This window comes from Alligator mississippiensis, chromosome 2, assembly GCF_030867095.1.
Source record: "Alligator mississippiensis isolate rAllMis1 chromosome 2, rAllMis1, whole genome shotgun sequence".
NCBI lineage: Eukaryota > Metazoa > Chordata > Crocodylia > Alligatoridae > Alligator > Alligator mississippiensis.
Window position 1 is genome coordinate 252,067,504 of NC_081825.1, and position 26,607 is coordinate 252,094,110.

The 26,607-nt window shown below is 43.7% G+C and overlaps 1 protein-coding gene across 6 annotated transcripts in view; it reads right to left on the reverse strand.

The window, feature by feature from the left end:
• Positions 1-26,607, reverse strand: part of PRKD1 (protein kinase D1) — a 279,741-nt gene that overhangs the window by 109,744 nt on the left and 143,390 nt on the right. For all 6 annotated transcript variants that reach the window (XM_014596307.3, XM_019496197.2, XM_019496199.2 and 3 more), the window contains one exon: positions 26,050-26,188. In XM_014596307.3, coding sequence (XP_014451793.2) covers positions 26,050-26,188 — 139 coding nt within the window. The remainder of the gene's footprint in view (positions 1-26,049; positions 26,189-26,607) is intronic.

The following is a 26,607-nucleotide window of genomic DNA, read 5'->3' on the forward strand; positions in this document are numbered from 1 at the left end:
GAAGACTGCTTTTGTAAAGCAAACAAGATCAACATTACATGATGGAAACTAAGATCTTCCCCAGCTCAGTCTCTGGGCTGCTCTTCCAACAGGCCAGGGGAGAAAATGTGGAATTTAAGATTCCATAGATGTGTGCTCACATCGGTTTGGGCCCCACTTTTTTTAGAGCTAATTGTATTTTGTGCAGTATTCTTGTGGTCACTGACTGGTATTTCATGCCCTGTGGTAGAACTCTTCAAGAGCAGAGCAGTCTGAAGATAGATTTGAACCACTGATCTCATATTAAAGTTCAAGTCTCCCCTAACCAAGCTATCCAGGATCCAATAGAACAGAAGTTTAGCATGATTATCCAAAGAGGTAGACACAAAATAGGCTATCATTCAATAATAATATGTATTTCTTAAACTCTGTTCTCTCTCCATGCTCTGGGCATGCTCAGAATCCTGTATAGTAACACATTACAAAAATACAACAAAATAACTGAAAAAAAAATCCCTCCAGTCAATCCTAAAAGCTAGAAAAAATAGTAGATGAGGAAAAATAATACACAAAGCAAAGGAAAGAAGTACATTTTACATGTGAGGTCTGACAGTAGTTGTGATTAAAAAATCCTTATTATTATTGCTGATATTATCAAGATAATTGGTAAAAATAATTAATTTTATTATTGTAACAAGGAGCTTGGGACTCCTGTTACTTTAAGGAGAGAAATGGTAGATGGACAGCAGAGCAGGAGTAAGCAACAAGAGGGAAGGTAGTAAAGAAACACTGCTGCCTAGTCAGGGAGCTGCCTATTAGAGTGAAGGGGCACACCTCAGGGGAACTCTGTCTAGGGTGAGCTGGCTGTAAGGGGAAAGGCAACTAAGACAAAAGGCTATGACTGCCTATTGCAGAGCTAGCTCCTAGGCAATAGGCCAGCAGGGCTGTTGCTAGAGCAGCAGTCATAAGCCACCATGGCAACCAGCTCTCAGGCTCTAAGAAGAAACCCCTGTGGGGCTGGACCACCACCTCCCCAGAAGGGGCAGGGCTTAGGTAGCGTAAAAACCTAGGGAGGGCCTGAGCCAGATCAGCAAGCTGCAGAGTGAAGAGCAGATTGCAGAAAGGGGCTCTGCTGGCTCTTGATAGACCTTAAGGATACAAGTAAGGCACTAAAGGCTTCCTACCAGAATGATATAAACCAGGGCAAGGGAAGTCTTGCTGGTCTGACAGTAAGCTATTGTTGATGTCTGGACCCAGCATAGGTTTAGTCTGTGTTACAGCTAGGGAGCTTGGGAGTCTTTAGTTATAGTGGGTTTACTCCTTCATTGCAGTTTAGACTAGCAGTTTGGATTTGAGACTATCAGGGGTTGGTGGAGGTCCCAATAGTGCCTGAGGGCACGAGAGTGTCTTGAGCCCACCAAGAGCTTAGGGGACCCAGGACATGGGGTAGGCTTGAGGCCCAAAGCAGGTTAAAGCCTAGAGAGAGAAAGTAGCCTAGTGTGGGCTGGAGCCAAGTGAAGCCCAGGGGGCCAAGACAGAGCCAAAGTAGGCTCAGTGCCTAGAGAAGGGCAGAGACAAGGCCAGGTGTCTAGACAGAGCCAAAGTGGGCTCACTGCCCAAAGCAGGGCTGAGACAGGGCCAGGGGACCCAGGACCAAAGTACTGAGATAAGAGCTGGAGTTCTTAAGCCAGGCCCAGCACAGTGGGCATTGACTAGCAGGGCCAGCTAGAGAAAAGGGGCTGAGGCTGAGAAGGCCAAGGTCCTAACAAGAGAGCGATGGTACAGTAACACCTGAAAGGCATGGGCAGTGCTGTAGGGGGGAGGGGGTCAGAGGCCATGAAAGGCCTTAAGGCTACAGGTACCCTTGGGGGCAAGGGCGGGCCAACAAGGCCCACTTAGCATGAAAGCGGGGTCAAGACTGATGGACTCTGGGAGAAACCTGTTGACTGTCAGGAAAATGATGTCTCTCTCAAGGTTTTAACCCTACCATTAAGCAGCCTCGCTTCTGATCAATTAAATATAGTAAGGTATGGAATATGAGTCAGAAGCGGGGGGTACTCTACAGCTGGAGCAGGGCAAAGGTTGTGTAGTCGACTGGGAGCATCATGGCTGTCCCTGGAACTTAAACTTGCTACAATTATCTTATCATCATTATCTTAAAGTAGGGAGAGATGAGCCCATAACTACACTTATGCAATAGTCCCCTATCTCCTCACTAGGAAGATCAATGAAAAAGGTTCATCTGACACCTGGTCTACACATTAAAGGTATCGTTCAATTAACTGGTTAATTAGACAATTACCTTATGACCAGCTACGTGTGCAAAGAAGCTATCCATAAAAAGCTCCAACCAACTACAAAGTTAGACATCAAAAATGTGTAGTAACTTTATAGCTGGTTGCTATTCAGCTTTAATTTGCCTGTAAAGCATGGTTTCCCCAGCAGCTAGGAGCCCTGTCAGGCTCCCAGCTACAGGGGTGCACTATGCCCAGGTGGGGCTGGGAGTCCTGCAACTATGGGACCTCTCAGCTCCAGCAGCTGCCAACTCTGGGTCCTGGTAGCATGGGGACCCAGAGTCCTGCACCTGTGGACAGTGGGTGCCAGGACCCCCCTGGGAGCTGGGTGGTGCGGCTGCCTTCGGTGTATGTAAAACCTCTAGAGCTGGGAGATCAAAGCTGCCATGATCTCCCAGGCTTGCGGGTGCATGAAACCTCTGAGGCTAAGGGATCATAGCTGCTGTGATCTCCCAGGACAGCAGGTGTGTAAAAACCCCTGGGCTGGGAGATCGCAATGGCTGCAATCCCCCAGACTCGGCGACAGGGTCCCCCTGTGGCAAGCACCTCTCAAATGAGGGGGCTCTCCACTGCAGGAGCTTGCTTTTTGCTGGTGCAGCGGGAGCCCAGGATTATCAAGCACAAGCAATGAGGCACGATGGGATCCAGTGTGCGATCCCACAGTCATACTTCTGCAGGCCATGCAGGTGTGGCATGATAGGAGGCGTAATTGTGGATCATGCATTAGATCCCATGGCTCCTTTACCTGTACATGTAGAGGGGCTCTGATACTGAGCAAGTAACTTCATGAGCTTCTAGCAATAGTTAGTGGGTGACTTTGGTGCACCAGCCTGGACAATGTGATATGACATTTAGTTAGTGTAGCACACATGTATGATTCTTACATTGTCAAAATCCTGGTGCATAATGTACAGTTGTACAGACAGACAAGGAGGCCTAGATGACAGGAACATTGTATTTCTGAGATTTAAACCTTCTGTATTCCACTAGAAATCTTGGGTCCAATGAAAACTGTTTGTTAAAATGATTGTTTATATGACAGCATTTGAAGTCTCTAAGTACATTTTTTTTCTAAAATGGAATGTGCTTCAGAAACAATAAAACTCCTTAAAAAGATCTTGCAGTGTAGCAAACTGCTAAACACGTATTAGGAGATACTTGCACATTACTAGGATTTGACAACTAACTCCACTGACAGTCCACTTTCTCTTCATTGATTAATACTGATATGCATGAAAACAACAAAGAGCGGTGGATCTGATAGCTCCCAGGGCATGCTACTGCAATACAACAAAGAAACTGTGTTAGGCCCCCTCCACTTGTTCAGGTAAAAGCACAATGGGATAAAGAAGTGTGATCCATGCAATCATGTCTCCTTCCATGCCACACATGCACGGCAGGAGGAATGATTGTGGACCACACATTTGATCCCATCACACCTTTTTGCTGGTCCTAGATGATTTTGACATCCTTCATCTAGCTGAAAATTCCACATCATCTTTACATTTGTAGTCATATTAGTAAGGTAAAAAGTACAGGCAGTGTAGTTCTAAAGTAAGGAATGAAATGAAAGCAAATATTCAAATGTTTGGGATTCCTAAAAGGATGTGTCTAGACTAGGAAGATAGGCTATATTCTACCACAGATTTCACCACATCATTTCACCAAATGTATACAAAGGCAAGATGTTTACAGTGCCAATACTAATCTCCCAGCATCACTGCTGCTGTCTACACTAGGTACTTAGCTGTGTTTAAAAATATGGCAATTAACGTGTTAGCTAACACACATTAAAACACAACCTATTTTCCCTAGTCTAGACAAGCCCTAATGAGACATGATGTTTTCCAGTTGAACAATAAACCATATGGAAATGCTTTTTTCATAAACTACATAATTAGGATTTCTGAACAAATGCTTGATTAAAATAATGAATGTATTTACCCATAACATTCAGAGACACAGAAAGATCTTTGCCTGTGTCTAATGATGATTTAAAAAAGGAACTGAAAATAGTTTTTCAAACAGGCAACTGCAAGTTAAGCACAGGTGTATCCATATACTTTCAGATATATATTTGAACTTTCTCTTTAATCAGTATTTAAAGCTTACAAGCTAATATATCCACTTCAGTAGAATTAACTGCCTAATCATAATAGCACCCTTAGGCTAAGTACAGTCAAAAAGTCTGAGACTGAATTGATTCAGTCTTTGCAGGTTACTCTAAACTGCAAAGATTGAACCAATAAGCAAATAAACAAACATTTACTTTTGGTTCAAGAAATGCAGCCACATTCCTGCAGTGGCTTAAGCCAGAAGCCAGGGGGCACTACAGCATGGCTCTCTGGCATGTAGCCAGCATGGGTTGTGTTCACTTCCTCTTCCTGCTGGCCCCAAGGTCTCTGGGTTTTTAATTCCAGAGTCACAACAGCAGGACTCTGCAGGGTTGTTTATCATTCCCCCTTCTGCTTCCGAGTGCCTCTGGGATTTGTAATCCACAGTTGCAGCCAGCACTAAGTAAGCCAGCAGGGCAAAGCAGGGCAGCTCCATACTTGGGGGAAAGGGAAGTTTAACTCCCCTCCCTGGCCCCAGACCCCAGCAGAGGTTTGCCTGGGAGGGCCAGTGAACCAGTCCTTACTGCTCCAGCTACAGAGCAAAGGGGTGGGGCCAACCCTGCTCCCTGGAGCAGGCAGCACAGCCCAGCCCAGGGCTGCAAGGCATGCTGGGATGCTGGGGGACTCTGCTTTAACTTGAACCAGGAAGGGATTGGAGACAGAAGTTTCATAAAGTGGTTTGATCCAAATCAGTTAAGTCTGATACTACACTCAAACAGGTTTATCTTAAATCAGTTTCAGCCATTTTGAAACTGGTTCGTATGCACTGAATTTCTATTCTGTTACTAGTTTAAACCAGTTTCTGATCACTTAATTTGGTTTATGTGTAACTTCTGTCCCTAGCCTTAAAATTTAAGAGACTGTTATGAAAACCTGTTTGTTTGTTTTTTTTACCTTTAAGTTCACTTTTTGGTTACAACTGAGGCTATTATACATTTACAAAGAAATAAAGTTGAAAAAAGAAGGACTTTTATAATTTTAGCTGTCTGCTGGGGGAACCCCCCCCCCCACAAACAAATCCCCTCTCCCTACCCCCTCCCACCCACACACCACCCTAATTTTGTCTCTTTATTTAAGGATTTCTACAAAGAAGAGATCTTCAGAGATTATATACCTATGTCTTTCCTTTCCATCTGACTTTCCTCCAAATCCTTATCTCTTTTTCTGTCAATGTTCTACAGATTTTGAATGTTCTTTTTCATCCCTAGAAAAAGCTAAATGAATCAGTCCATGCACACACACAACAGTCCCACTGAAATCAAAATCAATGACTTGATATAAAAAAACATGTTGTATTCTCTCTTATTCATGATCTAATACCACCACATACTGTATTTACTTGAATACAAGGCAAGAAACTGATCTAGATCTATAACGGAAGAGAAGTTCAGCACACAAAACTGGTCATTTTCCCCCATTCAACATGAGGGGGAAAGCCCCAAATCTTGGATTCAAGTACAAGTGTGGGGGGACAGGGAAGAGGGGACAAGCAGTTGCTGCGGCTCCAACTACATGACCAACCTGGACCTGGGGTAGAGTTGGAGCCACAGCTGCTGCCCCTCCCACCACTACTGTGTCCCCTGCTGTCTGCCCTCTCCCCTAACCAGATCTAGCCCTGCTCCGGTCTGGGGCACAGAACACATGCTGGCTCTGGCCCCCACCAAACCATGCAGCAGCAGCAGTGGCTGGAGCTACTGCTACTGCAGCCATTGTTCATGGCTAGGAAGAGATTGCAACAACCATATCTACCATGCCCAAGGCTGGAGCAGGGCCAAAGCCAGGGTCAGGAGGTAAGCAGCAGTGGGGAGGGGAACAGGAACAGGCAGTGGGACAGTCAGGAGCAGGGGCCAGGCGGTGGGAAGGAGGCAGGTAGGAGGGTGAGAATGTTGGGCGGCTAGGCGCCAGGGGTGTAGGCATGGGGGTGCAAATAGCAAGGGGCAGGCACCATGGGGGCTGGCAGCTGCTGGGGTGTTTGCATGCCAGGGGTAAATGGTGGGAACCAATAGGCATCAGGAGGCAAGAAGCAGGGGTCAGAACACTTGACTCTGCCACTGGAAGCCCCCCCACACCACTTTCCCTGCTGCAGCAGTAGGGAAGATGAATTTAAGATGGCCCTCCAATAATTATATTCCTTACATGGAAAATTATAACAAATGTATACATTTCCCATGTATAAGATCTTATTATTGTGGGGGATTGTCATAAATTTAAAGTCATCCCAGATTCAGGCAAATGCAACAGTTTTGGTAATTAGTATTTTTGATATACCGGCCTTTTAATTATATTTTAAGCTGCAAGAATTTGTTTCTTGCAAAGTATTCTTTCTAGATGTTTTAATATATATGTAGTCTTGTTTACCTTTGTGAAAAAAAGATTTGCATACTCTAGGCAACTAATATCAAATTACGTGCGAGCTACTAAAAATGATCATGTTAAAAGGGAATACACAATTATCCTATCTATAATAGGTAGGGCTGGTCAAACCAGCTCCATCTGATTATAGCAGCCTGGCAGGTCCCCTTAAAACAACTAGTTTTCAATTGCTTATAACTTGGCCAAATTTGAACTGTTCTAGTTGAATTTTTTTATGCTAGCATGTCTGTATGAGGTTAATTTATTTCTGTTTTAATTTAATTTCAGTCACAGCAGTTAATCTGTTTCTGAAAATGGTAAAATGTTTTTTGGGGTTTTTTTTAACTATACAGTTGTGATGACCTTTTCTTTGAAAACCTCTACTGCCTTCATGTTTTGGAAATAAACTTGAAATTTGACAAAGAAGTGAACTCTGTTTCAAAGATGTGCCATCTATCCTTGTATAAATTGGCCTCAATGGATGCATCAACATGTTCATTAATGCACTTTTGCTAATATTAGGTACTAGATAAAGCAAAAGCAAACTTTTTTGTGATGGGTAATGCGCAGTAGACTAATTCTACTATGCATTAGGATGGTTTTTACTGTGATGTACTAATGAACAGTAGAACTGTCCATTGTGTGTTAAGGCATCTCATGTAGATGCACCCAGTTAGTAGCACCTTGATTTTAGCAACTAAATTTTATCAAGATTCTGCCACCATTGAACAAGGAGCAGCTGAGACTGTACTCTGCTTTCCTAGCAATTGCAACTCTGGGCTGTTTTAGGCATTGCTGGGTCTGAAAGACTAGGTACAGACATTCAAAAATCCTGAGGCAGAATTGATCTAAGTTACATGGATTTCTGTAAGCAGCGTAGTTTTGATTGGTAGTGGATATCACACACTTTTGCCCTTTAATTTGGTTAGTGGTGGAGGGCAAATCTTAGACCAGGTTCTGTCATTTTTGAACCAGTCTGTGTATGCCAAACTTCTGTTCTGTTACAGATACAGATGGATTTCTGATCACTTATACCAGTAAAAGTGTAATGACTATCTTGCCAGACTGAACACTTTTTTCTCCCATGCACTCAGTGATCCTATGCTGGGTTCAGGTGATGTGGAAAAGGAATCTGTTTTACTGGAATGCAGGCAAGCTGGAACACATGACAGTCTCTAATTACATGCTCATATATTACTTTCTTCAGTACTTTTTACTGAATGAGGACCTCTGCCTCATTCAGTAAAAAGAATAAACGGTGACCAAAGAATGAGTAACTATCCAATATTTTGTGTTGTCTTCACTGTTTAGTGTGTCACAATAAGTCTCTTTTACTGTGTGTTTTATAAACCATGCTCTAAAGACAAAATTATTAACATATTTATGGGATTTTTCTGTGGTGCTCATAATTGGGTGTTACACAAACATATTTTTTCAACAGCCATGTGAAATGAAACAATGGCACGATAGAAAACTGATGCACAGTGAGATTACAATCAAAAGCGTGAAAAAATGTTGGGTGCCCAATTTGGAAAAACAGTGGATGCAGCTGAACACTGTAATTGGCTGATTAGGTAGTGTTTCTTCATAAAATCCAATATGACAATTAGAAATAAAAATAGTTCTGAAAGAAAACTGAATTACATTCATCATTATGGAAGAAAAATTCTCCTGAAAGATTCCAATGAAAGCTTAATAGCCTATGAGTGATTTCCCTTCCAAAGAAAAATGAAAATAGGATTTTCTTTCCTTTAGCCATCTCACATTTTTACTCTCATTATGTTAAGAATTCAATATAATGTAATGCACCTGTACATCTCCAAAGGCAAATTCTGGACTTTTGTGGGGAATGGTATATCAGCACAGACATAAAATTTTATATTTTAAATAAGTCACACTTTAATACTTTTTTTCATTTCTTTTGATGTGATTATGCTTACAATTTGCCCAACAGATATATTTTTAACTTAAAAAAAAACCTGAGTTTTAATGTATTCCCTGTTTGACATAACAAAACTGTAAAACTCCTACAGCTTTCTACTTTTTTGATATTATATAAGAACCCTGTAATTTTACATGCCAAAAAAGACAGAGCACCTGAGAATAAATGCCTATTCAAATTTATAGAACAGCATTCAGAGATGCATTATGCTTTCCTAGAAGAATTAAAGGTCAGAATGTATGAGAAAACACAAATGATTTTCAAGTAAACTTACTGAAATGTTTTTCTGATTGCACATCCTATTGCAAAATGTTCTTAAAACCATTATCAGTATTCACACTGGACCTGTCAGGTGTAGGTATTTCAAGCACTAATATTTTCTTTTAGTTTAATGAATCTGAATATTTGAAAACACAAAATTAGTCTCTGGGCAATAAAAAGTGAGATGTTAAAAAAAATGTTTCCTTTTCTTATTATTTGGATTCCTTCCATCTGTGCTGTAGAATACCAGTATAAACTCCCTGACTTATTTAAGCAGTGTGTTCAAGTTTAACTAAAGGGTCATATTTTTAAGTGATAAAATCAAAATTCTAATACATTGTATACATTTTATATAACAACATTTTGAGATTTTCCAAAGGAACACTAACAAAAGCAGGAGGAACAAACTTAAGGATGGCTGTACCACCTCTACGGTAGTAACAAGTTTAAAACACAGCATGTATGTGAACCATGTTTTCCCCTGCTATTAGGAAAAGAATGACACACTAACTGGTGATAAACAGGCCCAAGAAAACAAGCAAAAAGATTATAAATAACTTGGGGGCATCAGAATCACATCATGCAGCATTTGCAGATGAAAGATGTTTCCAGCTATTCTGTGCTTACTCCTTCACAGTAAAATAGTTAAAAGATCAATGGTTGTACAGTCAAATACACCTAAGAAACACATTCAAGAAGGAAAAAAGGAGGCTATTTAAAAATCTGTTCTCATTTCTACTCTTTTTTTTCTTTTTCTTTTTTTTTTTTTTTACTTTTTAATGTCATAAATCCATTCCCTGGATAACAGGCCCACCTAGGCTAGGGACAGACTTACACATAAATTGGTTTAAGTGATCAGAAACTAGTTTAACCTGTAACAGAAAAGATATTCAGCACACATAAACCAGTTTCAAAATAGCTGAAACCGGTTTGAGATAAACCTCACTGAATGTAGTATCAGACTTAAGTGATTTGGCTGAACGGTTTATGCAGCGTCTGTTGCAGACCCCTTCCTGGTTTAAGTTAAACCAGACTCCCCCAGCATCCTGGCATGCTCTTTGGGCTGGGCTCTCTGCTCCAGCCCAGCCAGGCCGCCCACCTCCCACACCCACCGCTCCCTAGCCAGAGCAGGGACAGGCAGGGGTGGGGGTCAGGCCAGGGAGAAGTTTAATTCCCCCCCTCCCTATCCTACCAGCAGGGACCCAAGCCAGGTCTGCCAGGTGCTCTCCCCTGACTGCAACAACAGCAGGGCACCATGGCTCTTGAGGCAAAGGGTGGCAGGGAGCAGAGTTAGTTTCCCCTTTACCCCCACTGGCAATCAGGTCTGCCTGCCATCACCACCATACTTGCTCCTTGCAGTGGAATAGTCCCCCCCTGCTGTCCCCTCCATCAGATGCCAGAGAGAGGAGGAATAACCCTATTCCTGCCCCCTCCCCACCAAGGAACCTGCCCCCAGACATTTGGTTATTCCCCTGCCCCGCTGCTGCAGCAGGAAAAGTCAGGGCTCTTGTTGGGGGCAGCAGCCTCTGTCATAATGTCAGGGAGCACCTGGCTGCGGTTCCCTGGGGGCAGACCCTGCTCCCTGCCCCCCCCAGAGGCCCTGTCGGTGGTGTCTGGCCCTGCCCCTGTCCTCGCCTGGCCACTGTAGCAGTGAGAAGGGAGCAACTGTGATGGGGGAAGCAGCCCCCATCCCTGTTTCCCCAAGCATGAACTCCTTCCTGGTGGGGGGTGTGCTGCAGGGCTGGCAGCTCCTGTGGAGCATGGCAGCACTGTCGGGGGGCTTGCAGGGCTCTGGCCTGCTCTGGATGCCAGTGCTGCCGCATGGAGCCTACCGCAGCTCTGCTAGACCTGCAGCGCAGCAGCCCACTGGGAAGGGGCTTGTGATCCCTGATATTATGATAGGGGCTGCTGCCCCCAACCAGGCCCTGCCCCCTACCACTGCAGCAGCGGGGCAGGGGCAGGGGCATGGCCAGATGCTTGCAGGCAGGGCCCCTTGCAGGGGAGCGAGAGGGGCAGGACAGGGTTTATTCCTCTTCCCTCTGGCATCTGGCAGATGGGACAGCAAGGGACCTATTCCACTGTAGGGAGCAAGCATGGTGGTGATGGTGGGCAGACCCAGTTGCCAGTGGAGGTAGAGGGGAGACTAACTCTCCTCCCTGCCCCACTTTGCCTCAGGGGACATGGTGCCCTGTTGGTGTCCTGATTTACATGTGTTTGTATAGTGTACATAGAGGTGATTGCACAATAGCTTAAAATGAATTCCTACTCTTGTATATTGGGGGGGTATGGAGGGGTGGGTATAGGTTTGTGGGAAGCAGTTGGTGTGTGGGTATGTAGGGTGTGGGGGAGGGTGTGTGTGTGTGTGGAGGGGTTTGTGGGGGCAGAAAGGTGTGAGGGTGTGGGGTGAGAGAGCATGTGGGGGTGTGTGTGTATATTTGAGGTGTGGGTGGGTATGGGTTTCAAGGGGGGGTTGTATGTTGGGGGAGGGTGGTTAGAGTGTGTGAGAGGGTGGGGGGTCTGCATGTATGGCAGTGAGAGGGGGGTTGTGGGTGTATGTGTATGATGGGATGTGCATGTAGAACTCACCCTATGAACACACACACACTCTGTTCCTCCCTCCCTGCACACACACACCCCTGCTGCTCCTGGCTCTAGGGTACTGGTGCAGGTCCCATGCTCCTGAGGGCAGCTGGGAGCCATGTGGTGCTGGATCAATTGACAAAGGGCAGAAAAGCAAGGAAATGGCAGATACAGGTGGGGGAGGTGCCACCCCACAGGTGCAAGGAAGCACCACGACAGCTGGGTGGGAGTGCAGGGCCCATGCCGGTGTCCCAGGGCCAGCATCTGTGAGGCCCAGAGCAGGGTGGCAGGAGCATGGGGTCTGGCACCAGCTGCGCTGGAGGAGGAGCAGGGGCCCTGTGTTCCTGCCGCCCCATCCTGGGCTCTGCCAGTGTTGGCCCCGGGACACCCATGTGGGCCCCGCGCTTCCGCCCAGCTGTCACTGTGCTCCCACACGCCCACTCACTGCCACTGCCCCCTGCCTTTAGCTGCCATTTCCCCACTTTTCTGCCTGCTGCCAGCTGTTCCAATGCCATGTGGCTCCAGCCCCAAGGATTGGGATGATCGCCCACAGTCCTCCCCTGCCTCCCTCCTTCCCCCCATGTTCTTATCTGAGTTTCCTTCTCCAGCACAGGGAGGCAGGAACAGCCCCATGGTCCCAGTTAGGGGGGCAGAGGTTGGGTGGGGCTGGGCCAGGTGGGCCTTGCTGCTGAGTTCTGTTGCCTGCTTCCCTGCGGTTCTAGTGCCCCTGGCTCCTGTCACCTTTGATAGGCAGCCAGGACCAGATAAATATTAATTTTCTAAATTTTCTAGGGGCCCACAGGCCAGATAGAATGGCCTAGTGGGATAAATTCAGCCCATGGGCCTTATTTTGCCCACTTCTGACCTATGATGACCTGCAGCTCATCTCCCTGAGGCAGCATATTCATGTGACTATACTCCTTCTCCCTGTACCCTAAGCTTTCATACTTTCAGCAGCACAAATTAATAAGTGAACAAGCTCTTACAAGGTCTGTTCTCTGGCCAGAAAGATTTGTGCAAATGAGATGCATCTGCAATCAAAACTGCTCCATTTTATCCATCAGCCCCTCAAGGGCAGAATTTTAAGGTAATAAAACAGACTAAAAATAAATATTATCTAATGTTGAAAAGTTATGTGAAACTATATGAAAGTGTTCCATTTAGTATTGCTAATCACCTCATAACCTTATCTGGCCCCCAAACCTTTAAACACAGGAGTATGGAAAGACAAAAAGTATAGGGTTGCTAATTCCATAGAATAGGCTGTGTAAATGTACTGCTTTAATCTCTTCCAAATGGACATACCACTGTTACTTTCAAGGCTTGGTTTATTTGCTAAACTATAGTTACATTGTCTAATAAGATTCCTTTTCACATTCATCACATCAAACAGTCAATCCCATCAGAGCTGTTTATGTTTTGCAAGCCAAGTCCAAATTTAGATTTAATTATTAAGACTATATAAAATATTAAATAGAAATGCAGATAAAATCTATAAACTAAGAAATCTAAAACAAAATGAAATTGCTTGTAACCAATTTGCAACTCAGCATCAAATAGGTAGTGGTTAGCATATTTTCTCTTAATAAAGCTATTCTTCGTAAATTTATAACAAATGTAGCTTCAATTCAAATTAAGCAGCCAATGAATGATTGACATTTGCACTCTTATAATAGTTTTCTGTTGGCTCCAAACTTGCTGCGACTGAAAACAATGGCTAAATGGCATTGTTCAAAGAGCTGATACAGACGCAGATATGGATGGTGAAAACAGAATGAACTCCACAATGAGGGCATAAATTTTCAAAGTACTTAACCTGCTGCTTCTAAAGTAAAGCCAACACTGAGTACTTTTAAAAGTCTTCCTTTGAAAGCCTTGCTAACACTACAGCCATAATAGGGGTAAAACAGCATATACTATGTCACATATACCTGCATTTTTACATATACACAGTGCAATTAATACTAATTATAGCAAGAGCAGCAGTCAGTACAGCTAGATAAACCAGAAGTTCACAAACTATAGGTTATGGAATAGTTGCTGGAAATAAATGGAATGATGACTGGTCAATGTGATGACAGCCCTTGTTCTTGGCTTCCAGAAGAAGTGAAGTCACATAAGCATGCTGTCTTAAGGAAAAAAAGAGGAGAGCTAGCATGTTGTAGACATTATTGCTAAACAGAAAGAGAAAATGGAACAGGAGCTATTCTTACAGCAGCCAATCAGTAGAGGATAGTGATGTTTAGTTCATATAAAGCTGTTAAATATGCACTGTATTTACTCAAATAGAAGACAACCCTGATTATAAGATAACCTCCCAGTAATTAGATTATGTATATGGAACATTTATAAGTTTGTTATAATTTTCCTGGTATAGTATCTAATTGTTGGAGGTCTGCCTTAAATTTGTCCCCTTATCACTACTATAGCAGGGAAAAAATTTTTTTTTTTTGGGGGGGGGGGGGGTGTTCAGGTAGCCCCTTTATTCTCTGCTTTCCTCAACTCCCCCCCCCCCCCCAGCAGCCCCTTCCCATCTCCTTACTCTATCAGACCTCACTGTCCCTGAGCAATGGAAGTTAGAAGTAAATTTGAAAACAATGACCTTGAAATTAAACATGGCTGTAACAATTTACATATAGAACTCATTCACCTAGTTTAGCCAGAAATGATGCACGTTACCTTCTTTTGAAATTGCTCCAAATTTGAAATTGCACAGGTACTCCATAAACACACTTTGGCATGTACTTATATGTAGTACAAACTATGCATGATATTAGCATAGAGCCAAAAGGCTCATCATTAAGGATGTACCTAATTCATGGGGGCTGCCCCACAATTTTTCAGGCCCAGGCAGCCATTTTGTAGGCAGAGTGCAACAGGCCCCCTTTCACCTCTGATTGGCTGAGGGGCCCCAGTGGCTCCACCCCTTGCCATTGATTGGTTCTGAGGGCAGCCCCACCCCTTACTACTGAAGTCATGCAGCCCTGCCCCTTACTACTGATTTGAGGGGGGGAGCACAACCATATGACGGGTAACCCTTGCAACCAAAAAGAGGTGGGAGCAGCACCCATCTTGCCAGCAGTCCTTTGAGCAGGCAGTCTCCCCCTCCTCCACCCCAGTGAGCTACTGCCATGCTTGGTAAGTTGCCCCCCTTCCTTCCCCCCCCCCCAGATTTCACAGATTTGACAGATTTCATGAGCATTGCTTGTATTTGTGGGAATAAGCAAAATCGTGAATTCAATAGGTCCTTCTTCATGATTTACCATAAAGTTCACTGGGCTGGGCCCCAGCAGAATCAACAACATTTCAAGCCATGGTGACCCCACAACTCTGAACTACTCAGTCTGTGTGTACTCCAGATATACCCCAAAAAGGATCCATGTACTAACTAGCCCCCCATTCATCACTGGAACCAGGTGTATGCAAATTATATACAAATGAGGCACAGGGCAACCTGGTCAGATTTCACTTAATGGAGGGTAGGGCCACACTAATCATATGTGCCAGACTGAGAAAGGGAGTGACAAAGGGATTCTGGGTAAACTGTTTGGGGTCCCATTTGGTGATGTTTGCCAAGCAGCATTGGAAGAAATGGTGAAGAAACAGGAGTCATTGGATATGGGAAAGTAAGGCACAGCTCAGCTGTGGGATTAAAGAGGAAGGTGAAATGTATAAAATGTAGCGGCTTACCATGACTTGAAAAAGAGTCAGTGGTGAGAAGGACTGCACTTAAGAACTATCATATATCTTATTCAGACAGGCTGCAGTAACGTATCCTTGTGGTAGGTTCCTATCAGCATGTTTACCCAACATGGGCCATGTGTTTTATTATCATGCTCAGTGCTGGCTGCATTTAGTCAGCTTCATTGTTGGTTTCCATTCCCAAACATGTGCTCCTTTTGGCAGAAGTTTAATGATAAACAATGTATTTAATGGGGTTTCCTTGTATGCAATTAAAAGGCAAAAGACTTTTTTCCCTGTGCCAATTTCGTAGATTTCATAGACATTAGGGCTGGAAGGGACCTCAGAAGATCATCGAGTCCAGCCCCCCGCCCAAAGGGCAGGACGTCAGCTGGGGTCATAGGATCCCAGCAAGATAAGCATCCAGTTTCATCTTGAAGGTGTTCAATGAAGGCGCTTGATCAACCTCCGGTGGCAGGCTGTTCCAGACCTTGGGGGCTCGGACAGTAAAGAAATTCTTCCTTATGTCCAGCCTGAAACGATCTTGTAGTAGTTTGTGACCATTCGTCCTCGTCATCCCTTGGGGCGCTCTGGTGAACAAACGTTCCCCTAGATACTGGTGGTCACCCCTGATAAACTTGTAGGTGGCCATCAGATCACCCCTGAGCCTGCGCTTTTCCAGGCTAAAGAGCCCCAGGGCTCTCAGCCTGTCATCGTAGGGTCTGCTTCCCTGACCTCTGATCATGCGTGTTGCTCTTCTCTGGACTCTCTCAAGCTTCTCCACATCCTTTTTGAATTGTGGAGCCCAAAACTGGACGCAGTACTCCAGCTGTGGCCTCACTAAGGCCGAGTACAGGGGGAGAATGACGTCCCGGGATTTGCTTGAGAAGCATCTATGGATGCAAGCCAGCGTTTTGGTCGCTTTACTAGCCGCAGCATCGCATTGCAGGCTCATGTTCATCTTGTGGTCAATGATGACCCCCAAGTCTCTTTCTTCCATAGTGCTAACCAACATAGCACTGCCGAGCCTATAAGGATGCTGTGGGTTTTTTTTCCCAAGGTGGAGAACCTTGCATTTATCGGCGTTGAACACCATCAGATTCTCATCTGCCCACTTGCTGAGCCTGTCCAGGTCAGCCTGGATCACCTGCCTGTCTTCTGGTGTGGATGCTTTGCCCCAAAGTTTGGTGTCATCGGCGAACTTGGCCAGTCCGCTTCGGACTCCAGTGTCCACATCATTAATGAAGATGTTGAACAGTATGGGTCCAAGGACAGAGCCCTGGGGGACCCCACTGGTCACAGGACACCACGATGAGTGACTTCCATCAATTACTACCCTCTGGGTCCAACCCCGGAGCCAATTTTCCAATTGGGGGGGGGGTGCGGAGTCTTGTCTTATATTCAAGTAAATATGTTATATACAAAAATGTCATTAAAAATGTCCCACATTACTATTTATGCAGAACTACCATTTCCTTTAACTTCACTGAACATTTTGCTTGGTAAGAAATAGTAGACTGCATCTTTTACAACTAAGATGAGAACTGACAGGAAAAAAAATAGTACCACCATGAGAGCAGGCAAAGAAAAGATAAGAGTAATTAAGAGAACTATCTTGTCTTCAGAGTATTCCACTCCTCAAATATATTCTGATTTTTTTTTCTTATACAGCTGAGCCCCAGGTATCAAATAATGAGATCAATAGCAAAAGTTAACCAGAGATCAGTAACAGTGCTACTGCTGGTCATAAGTAAAAATAGATGACTACACAGCTGATCTATATTGTCAGCAACTATAAAGCTCAGTACTTAGGGAGTACATAATAGCATACTTCAGAGGTTTTTCTTAATTGAAATCTGATTAGTTGAGCACAGAAGAGGACATTAGTACTCCATGATATCATCTGTCAGACTCAAAATTCCAGGCTCTGAGCCAGTAAAGAGAGAGTTTGGAGGATGCAAGAGTGTTCCTAGATGCTGCACACATTTTCCTGTGTTCCTTCTGCTAGCTTGACTGAGGGCTATGTCACATAGAAATCAGAAATTAAGGGCTGGATGTTACACTTAGGATGTTTTAACTGCACTTAAAGTGCATGCATCTGCACATTTCAGCAGTAAAACACATGCTAAGTACACTCATTATAGTAGAGTTATGACTTTTTGCAGGAGAAAGATCTCCAGATTGTATCAAGTAGCAATTATTCAGGTATGGTTGGACCACTCCAGAGATAACAAGAGTAGTTTGTGGTCCTCCCACCACTGGCAGGTTCCAGCAGCAGGAGCATGACCCACTCTCAGGCTTGGTTCCCATGCCACGCCCTGTTTACTGCCAGCAGCAGAGACCTAGCTTTCCCTGGCTTGCCAGGGACAGGTGCTCCCAAGCTGGGCAGTACTGGGCATGCAGTAGGGAGGGTACAGATGCCAGGAGTGAGAGTTGCATTTTCCCACAGTTGCACAGTTGCACGTGCAAGCTGCAGCACCTAGTGTTGGGGTCAGTGTTTTGGCTGGTGGGGACAATGGGTGGGCTAAGATCATAGTAAGCGTTACCATGCGAGTACTCAAAAGACGTTCTAACTTTTAATACAGCATGGAAATTCTTGCTACAATCTCAGATAAAACATATGATAAGTGTCCTGCATGACGAGGCCCTAAGGATGCCTGCAAACATTCAAATGAACCAAGAGAAGTTAAGCAGTTCAGTTTAGGCAGTTGAAAACCCTACTGATAGAAAAGCGCACAAACATTCATCTTGCCAACTGCTTACTCTGCAGACAGACTGTGCTGCTAATGACACCCAGTCAGTGGGCTCTAGAGCCCACATCCCCAAGTGCTTTGCAGGCTTCCTAGTCTGCCTGGAGACAGGTAACAACAGCCTAGGGCACAGGTCAGGGCTGAATGGCTGGTGGCCCCAGGGGACACACCCTCTTCGCAACACTTCCTCTTTCCCTCTTCTACCATCTTGTCAAGACTATCAATTTCCCTCCAGCAGCCCAATGGATCCTTACCCTTCTGGAAAAGTCCAGTTCCGCTGTAGGTCAAGCAAGTCTCATCAGGGTCGAGTGCTGGTGGGGTCAGGTTAGGCGATGATGATGGGGTGAGGGCTGCCAGGGTGGAGGCTGCATTCCTAGCAGGGGCTGGGTTGGGCCAATCTCTGGTGGGAAGGGGAGGTCAGTAGCGGGGCTCTGCTTGTAGGACTGCTGTGGCTGTCTGTGCCTTGGCTTTCACTAGGTTGTGGACTGCACCACAGGAAAATCCACCACCATGGCCACAGCCCCAGCCCTATCCACAGTGGTGGCGTTCCTGTGGTCCTGCCACCATGGCCAGAGCTCAGGGCTCTTGAGTCCTGCAGGAAGGAGTTTCTCCCCCATATGGCCCTTCAAATTCAGTGCCCACAGCCCTAGGTGTGGGGCTGCAGAGGCAGGGTGCTGAAAGTGCCACAGGTGGGGAGAATATCTGTCCCTCCACAGCACTTCAAGCTGGCACCCATAGATCCACATGCAGGGTTCCAGGTGCCAGCATGAAGTGTCGCGAGGGGGGAGCATTCCCTCACATGGCACTTCAAAGCCCTGTGTCTAAAGCCCAGCCCTTATCTCAGGGTGTGCTGATGGTTCCAGGGGTGCTGACCACTGGCTTTCCTGCTACATGCTCAGGGTCAGGGAGATTAACAACTGCACAGGCTGTGGAGAGAGGCTGGGCTGACAGAAGGGGTTTGGTCGGTGACTCAGCAGGAGCAGTGGAGTCTCGCTAAGTCACAGGCTGCTGTCCCTCTTTGCAGGGGGAGGAGAAGGGAAGCAACGTATAGTGGGATGCCCACTGGACAGCTGGGGAGTTTCTACTGCTTGGCTAAGTGCACAAACATTCATTAAACTACACTCACTCCTACTGCGCTAGAGTTAAACCTTGTTGCACAAGGTTCAATTTTCCACTCGGTGCACCATTTTTAGACTAGACTAAGTGTTGTGGACACCTGTACACCAGACTAAAACCTTATATTTGGACCAAAACCTCTGTTAATAGAAATGTAACATTTATACATATCCTAATGCCATTAATATAAATACTGTGGGGTTACTTATAACCAGCCACTGTCATGAAAGGACATGAGGTTTTGCCAATGAAATGGAGGCATAAAAAACTGCATACTTTATTTTTTCCCATAATACAGTTCTCCTTTACTGTCTTAAAGTACCACATCAAGTGTTGTTTTTTAAGATACAAACAGCTGCTTTTCTAATTTTGGAAAACTGAAAAGAATTTTATGTGGTCTGCATTTCAAAAAGAGAGCAAGCACCAGGCCAAATAAAAGACTAAGTTCTGGGCTGATTGTAGCATTATTACTGATTTACTGAACTGTAGTGATTATTATCTGTAGCAAATGTAGAACAGGAAAAAGGGATAGCTAAGATGTTTTCAAAGAGCAAAATTTGCTTCCTGATATGGAAGCACTTACTGACTTGCAGGAATATTTTAAATCTGAATGTCTTTACTGAATACCCTGCTTCTCTGCCTTCTTGAGCAAAGGATGAAGATGAGCATTTCATATGAAATCCATATGAGAATAGTAAGGTAAAACAGTATGACAGCATGCATGCAGGGTTTAGAATATTTTGAATTATGCTCACTTTCTTTTTACCAGTGTCCAGCGGGATTTTGGCTTCTTCCTATTTTATTCTTCAAAGATCTTACTTTCTGCCAAAACTTCACCTACTATCAATCAGGCTCCAATTTTTCATTCTTTATCCCTAACCTATCACTGTAGCACCTCTGTCTTGAAAATCCTCTAGTAAAAATCAAGCTCCTCATCTCTCTCTGAAATACACCCTTATCTCAACTTCACCTTTTGTCCTGAAAGATTCAGCAAGCAGTCTATTTAAGATACAAACCTTTAAAATTTGGCATATTATTGTGCGGGCCGGGGGCGAGCCGGGCCCGTCTTTGCGCACGCGGGCTGTGGCCAGCAGCCCAGGCATGCGGGGCCGGAGAGGACCGTGCGGCGGCAAGGCACTCACGGGCTAGAATTAGTCACAGAGGCGTAATGGTTGATTTAAAGATTATTTACTTACACCCAAGATGGTCGCGGTGTAGGCTGGACAGTTTCCCAGGTACAGCTCCACTTAAATCCTCGTTGGAGGACTACGATAAATTCGGTTCTTTGGCCCCAGAGTTGTTAAGGCTCCGCGGGTTCGGCAATTTCTTTCCCATGGAGTTGTCGAAGCTCCGTGAGTTTGGTTCGGCTCTCTGGCCCTGGAGTTGTTAAAGCTCCACGGGTTTGAATCTTGAGTATATAGGAAAGGGATACGTCTAGGATTGCGCTTGGCAACGGGGAGAGGCCAGAGGCTGTTTAGACCTCTGTTGCCTGCTTAAGAAATGCGTTGGGTCCGTGAGGATCCGCAGCGCTTAGAGATCTTCACACTCTCTAAGTGATTTCTCTCCAACTTGGGCGGAAGCCACCCAAGCTCTTTATATGGCTAGCAAGCCAATCGCTAGCCGCCACGTGTGCATATATTAGAATCAGCCAATAACGTGGCACGAATCTTCATACAAATGGCGGGAACTCCTTTGCACCGTGCATTTCTGAGATGCAAAAGAAATGCACCATGCAAAGAAAGCTACAAATTGGCGGGAAATTCCCCGTTGCACCGGAGTTCTCTTCTGCAGCAGAGAACTCCATCATGCAAGGAAGCTGCAATTTAGCGGGAACATAATTTAGCAGTGCCGAAGCACACACAAACAAAAACTCACAACTTTGGGTTGTGACAATTATTACCTCTCCAATTTTCTCTCTTGATCAGGCTTTTGCCAAATCTTATCAACTTCATCTACAATAGTCCAAAAATGTATCATTCCCTTGACTTTCCAATCATCAAAATGTGGGTTGTTTCCTTCTGTGGCAACTGTGACCTCCATTAACTTTTCTAATTCCCTTCAACTGCTTGCTCTTAATTCCAGGATCCTCACAACTTTATGAACATTTTTACGTTGCCTCTTCTGATCTTTTGTCATGACCTAGATTCATAACTATCCCCTTAATTTTCTTCTTTTCCTTTCATCTTCATTACTTAATCCATGTTATCCTTTATATCTGCAATACCCTGATTAACTCAATGCAGCAAGTAAGCAGCATATATTTATGCTGCAAGTAAGCAGCATATATATTTTTATATCTATCTTGACAACATACTTCCATGAAGCCTAAGTCCACTACTACAACACACATTCTCAACATATGCAAAAATGCTATTATTGATTAATTCTTAAAATACTGAAATAGCATATCTGGATTTCATCTGTTGATCACCTTTTTGTGCCTCAGGCTACAACCTACTTGAAAAAGGAACCACAGAAGTATAGGAGAGTACGGCTGAAAGGGACCTTAGAAGGCCAACTCCCTGCTCAAAGTAGACCAACCCTGTCCAAGCCATCCTAGACAAAATTAACCTATTCTTAAAAACTTCTAAGGACCGAGATACCACAAACTCTTTAGTTAGTCTGTTCCAATGCTTAATCACCTTCATAGTGAGAAAGCTCTTCTGTGATATGATCACGCTCCAAGGGCAGCCATGATGCCTCCTGGTTGCCATGTGGTTCCTGCCCAGCTTCTCCCTGGGTACCTCCCTTTTCTCTCTCATCTGCCATGCCTTGATGGAATTATTTGTTTATGAAAAGGAGAATGTCCCCAGGGTCCCAGAGTGAACACTTACTATTCTGTGGCCAGCTGGTCTCCCCCAGACCCAGCCAGTCCCTGTCCTATCCCTCAGGCAGTAGGTAGGGCCCTTCTGATCCTATGCATGCTCCAGGACTCCAGTTGTCTTAAGGACTATTTGTGGTCTCCTTTTGCCCCTGCCTTGCAGATGTTACCACTTAATTACTCCCATACCTTAATTTTGCCCATGCCTTGCAGATGTTACCGCTAAATTACTCCCATGCCTTCATTTTGCCCATGCCTTGCAGATGTTACCGCTTAATTACTCCAACGGGCAGCTTGCTCCCAATACAATGTCAGGCCTCTTTAGGCCTCCAAGCCTTTATTGGTGCCTCGACCTTCCCAATTCCCAACCCTTTTTTCTAGCTGGGCTACTTAGCCTAGGTGCACTGCACCAGACCTCAGCTTCACCAGATTTCACCCCTCTTAGGCTCTAGGCCCCTGGCCCTGGTTTTGACCTCTCAGGCTCTCCCCTAGCCCCACCAGGTTCAGGACACCACTTTCACCTTTGCTGGCTCAAGCTTTAACCCTCCTGGCTTCCACCTTTCTGTGTTTTGAGCCCCGACCCTTAGCAGGTCTCAAACCTGCACATAACCCTTGGGCACCTCTGTGGTTTGTGCCCCTACTCCTGGCAAGACTCAATGGTATTCCTCTCAGGTATCTCCTCTGGCCTCATCACCCTTTATAGCCACTCCTGGTCTACTGGTATAACTTGAATACAAAAAGCAAGCAATTGCTTAACAAAACCTTCCCCCCTACTAGGGGTTAAACGAATATTTAGCCAACCATTCTCCTGTGGGGCTCTCACCTTGCTGCCTCCAGGGCATTTAGTGTTTGCCCAGGTTTCTCAGGCAGCTCCCCCTGTTGAGGGTTCCCTTCCCTGTAGAGGCCCAGTTCCCACCTCTTTCTTTCCTCTCTCCAGATGCTGGCTTTTAAGCTCCTTGGAGCACAGCCCCTCTTGGCTCAGGTGACTTTCTAGCCCCAGCACAGCTGTCCCTCTAACTCTAATGGGTAGCTTATGGATACTACTCTGGCTGTCACAGCACTGCTCTTGCTGCTCAAGCAGGACTCTGTCCTACTGTCGGGCAGCTAGCCCCACAATTGGTGTTTGTAGCCTATGGGTCTCTCACCTATTCCCCTGCACTCTCTTCCAGGTGCCATATTCAAACAGGACCTTGGTGACCATGGTCTTCCACAGATCCCTTCTCTTTGAGGCATACAGAATTTCCAGTATCGGTACATACCTCCATTTAGATAAACCCTTGACAAAAGTCAACCTCTGCCTTCCATGATCTCTCCTTCCTTCAATCTTTCCAGTTATGACCGGACTTTCAATTTCCTCTTTCCTCATAACCTGTCCGAGAAACTCCAACTGTCTCTTTCTGATGTTAATCAGCAGCTTTGTCCTGCAGCCTGCTCTTAACAAAATATCTTCATTTAAAGTGTGACTTGTCCAACATACTTTCAAGATGCACCTTAAGATCCATATCTTAGTTGCTTCAATTCTCTTTTCCATACTTGGCGATATTGTCCACCATTCTGATGCATACATGAGGACTGTTATAACAGCAATCCAATACTCTTAACTTCATCCCCATAGAAATTTTGTCAATATGTTTTTCATTTTCAGAAATGCATCTTTGCATTTCCACTTGATATTGACAAACCTGGCTCCCTGTTACATCTTCCTAATATCTGGTCTTAATCTCCCTTGTTGCCATTAAAAACTGTTGCTTCTTGTCCTGTACCCCACAATCACATGGAATAGTTTATTACCATATACCATCCTTCAGGTATTTGAAAACTATTATCAAATCCTCCTCTTTGCCAAAGTAAATAAGCCTTTTCATGTTTCCCAGACTTCTTATAATGTTGTTGCTCTCTGCTGGACTCTTTCTAATTTGTCCACAGCTTTCTTGAAATGCAGGATCCAAAACAGGGCCTTACCAGTGCCAAACACTGGGAAAATCACTACTCTTGATTTGAAAGTGATGCTCCCATTAATACAGCTCAGTATGCTATTAGCCTTTTTTTTGCAACAGGAGCACATTCGTGGCTCATAGTCAGCTTGTGAACCACTATAATAACCATTTTCTTCAGTACTGAATTCTAGCCTATCATCCCCCCAGTCTGCATTTGGGCTTGAAACTATTCAGTCCTAAGTGCAGGACTTCTTTTTTCATAATTAATTTCATTTGATTAATATTGGATGATTTCTCTAGTTTATCAGTGTCACTCTGGATCCCAATCCAACCCTTCAGAGTGTCTGTAACTTCAAGCAGTTTGAAGTCACCTGCAAATCTGTTAAACATACACTCAGTCTTGTCTTTCAAATCATTAATCAAGATACTAAACAATAACAGACTTCTGGGGAACCCACTTGAAACCTCTTGCCAATTAGACATGAAGCTGATGACTATTCTTTGAGCATGGTGATCCAACCAGTTATGTATCTGCTTTGCAGTACTTTAATCTAAACTATATTTTCTTAGCTTACTTAAGATTTCCCTTATCTTATATTTATCTGGAGACTAGATAGACATCTGCTTCTTATTTTACCCTATCCTGGATGGAATAAGACATGGCTTGATTATGTGAAGCTTTCTTAGGTAAGAAAACCCACCTAAAAATGTGTATTTAGAAGCACAAAGAATAGAGTGCTGACGAACAACACAGAACATGTTTATTGTGGGATGTGAGATGAGTGGAGGTCTAAGGTTAGGTCAGGAGAGATGAGTGACAAAAATAACATTTTCAACTTGTATGTTTTATTTAGAGGGGCAAAGAAAGTTAAGCAGTCATTGTAGAGTGTTTTACTCCTTGAAATCATGTCTTTCATATTAACAAAGGATATAGAGACAAATGGGGGGGGAGGGGGTTGCTCCTGTTAGAAAAATATTTATAGATTGTATTTTACTTTAAAATTTAAACAAATAAAATAACCAACTGCGTGGAGATGCATTTTCCTAAAGCCATTGTAATTTCATATTAAATATCTTTATAGCAAGAAACAGCAGAGAGGTTTTCCATATGCTTTCAGTTTCATAAATATTGACAGCAGGTTTTTATTTTGGTTTGTTTATTTGTTATCCATTTAGAGACCATTTGTAAGGGACAAATGTACTAAACTTTATTCAAATATATTCTCAGCACATCAAATACCAGATGTATTTTCTCAAGCTCATAAAATCAGTATAGTAGCTTTTGTTCAACACTAACTTTATGCAACTTAAAGTATTCCCTGAAAATGAATCAGATCATGAACTGGGGTTTGCTCAAACAATTTCCAAATATCAAGTGGAAATAAGAATCTAAGAGGGTAAGTGCAGCTGTTGAGTCAAGAAATGAAACTAAAAATGATGTTGATTTATTTATTCAATTAGAGAAAACATATTATAGACCCTTCCTTTCTGCTTGTCTTTTCTAAGTAATTTAAAAATACCAGAATTTATAAAATCCTCTGCAACTTCACAGCATGACTTGAAGTTTTTTGTGCTTACTTTAAACATCATTCCCTTCATGACTACTTTTGTGTGTTAGTTATCTTTACATTTTATTACTACCTACTTCATGTTGTAAGTTCTATGAAGCTAAGTCCATGCTTTTTTTTACCTGTAAAGTACCAGTATAAATATCTCACACACACAATTGATACATTTGTGCCATTAATGTTTATTTGATTAACTTAAACCATTTCTATATGCATTTCTTAAAGATATTTATTTTGATATTTACTATAAATGCATATTAAAAATAAAAGGGCTTTATGCGCACAGATAAAAACATGTAAAATATAAGCTAGGAGTTAAAAGGTGGGGATGGTAGGGACTTAATACAGGTCACCTATGGTAGCTGTTTTGTGTGTCTGCTCTGTCCTGTGGTAAGTGAAAGATAAAATACAGTAACTGAGCAGCTGTTTCATTCATGGATAAATCACCTTGCTTTAGCTTCCATTTACTGTGAGATAAAACACAGAACAGATGATGCACAGGAATTTTCCCTTCCTCCTGCTTCTTCCTTCCATTTTTGCTTGATATAATTTGTTTTCTATTTGCCCTGTAAGATGTTTACCTTGGCCAAAATATTGTGGGTATCCTCAATTACAAAAGCATGGCAAAAAACACAAAGAAAACATACACTTTACCTGACAAGACAACTTCTACTAGGTCTCCTTCTTGGATATCAGTAGCTGACTTCACCAGCTGGAGAATATTTTCAGAGGTAGGGTCGTGGCGGAAAAGTATGATTTTATCATACATTCCATAGAAACCACACTCAGGAAACTGCAAATATAAAACCAGGAACATTTAACTTGTATAAAATACAGATCTGTAAAACATAATTAACAAAACTAACATTTCTGGTAATAGACTAGTCCTCATATTTACATAGTAATAAACTAAGCATGCACGTAGCTTTGTTTAGTCATTTCTCTCATTAAACATGTATCACCTCACAAAATCCTAAAATATGAGGCCTATTGCTCATCTCATCTCTTCTCTTTGAAGTGCCTAATAAAATATGTAAAAAAAAAAAAATAGATAGGGCAATAGGGTAGTATGTGAAACACTACCTAAAGCTAATACCACTAGCTGGATTAACTGTAAAATGCTCTAGAGTTCAAATCCAAAGGTTTTCATTTCTCAGTAAGTAAGAATCCTTAGATTACAGCTATTTGGAAGCAGTCGCAAAATATTTCATT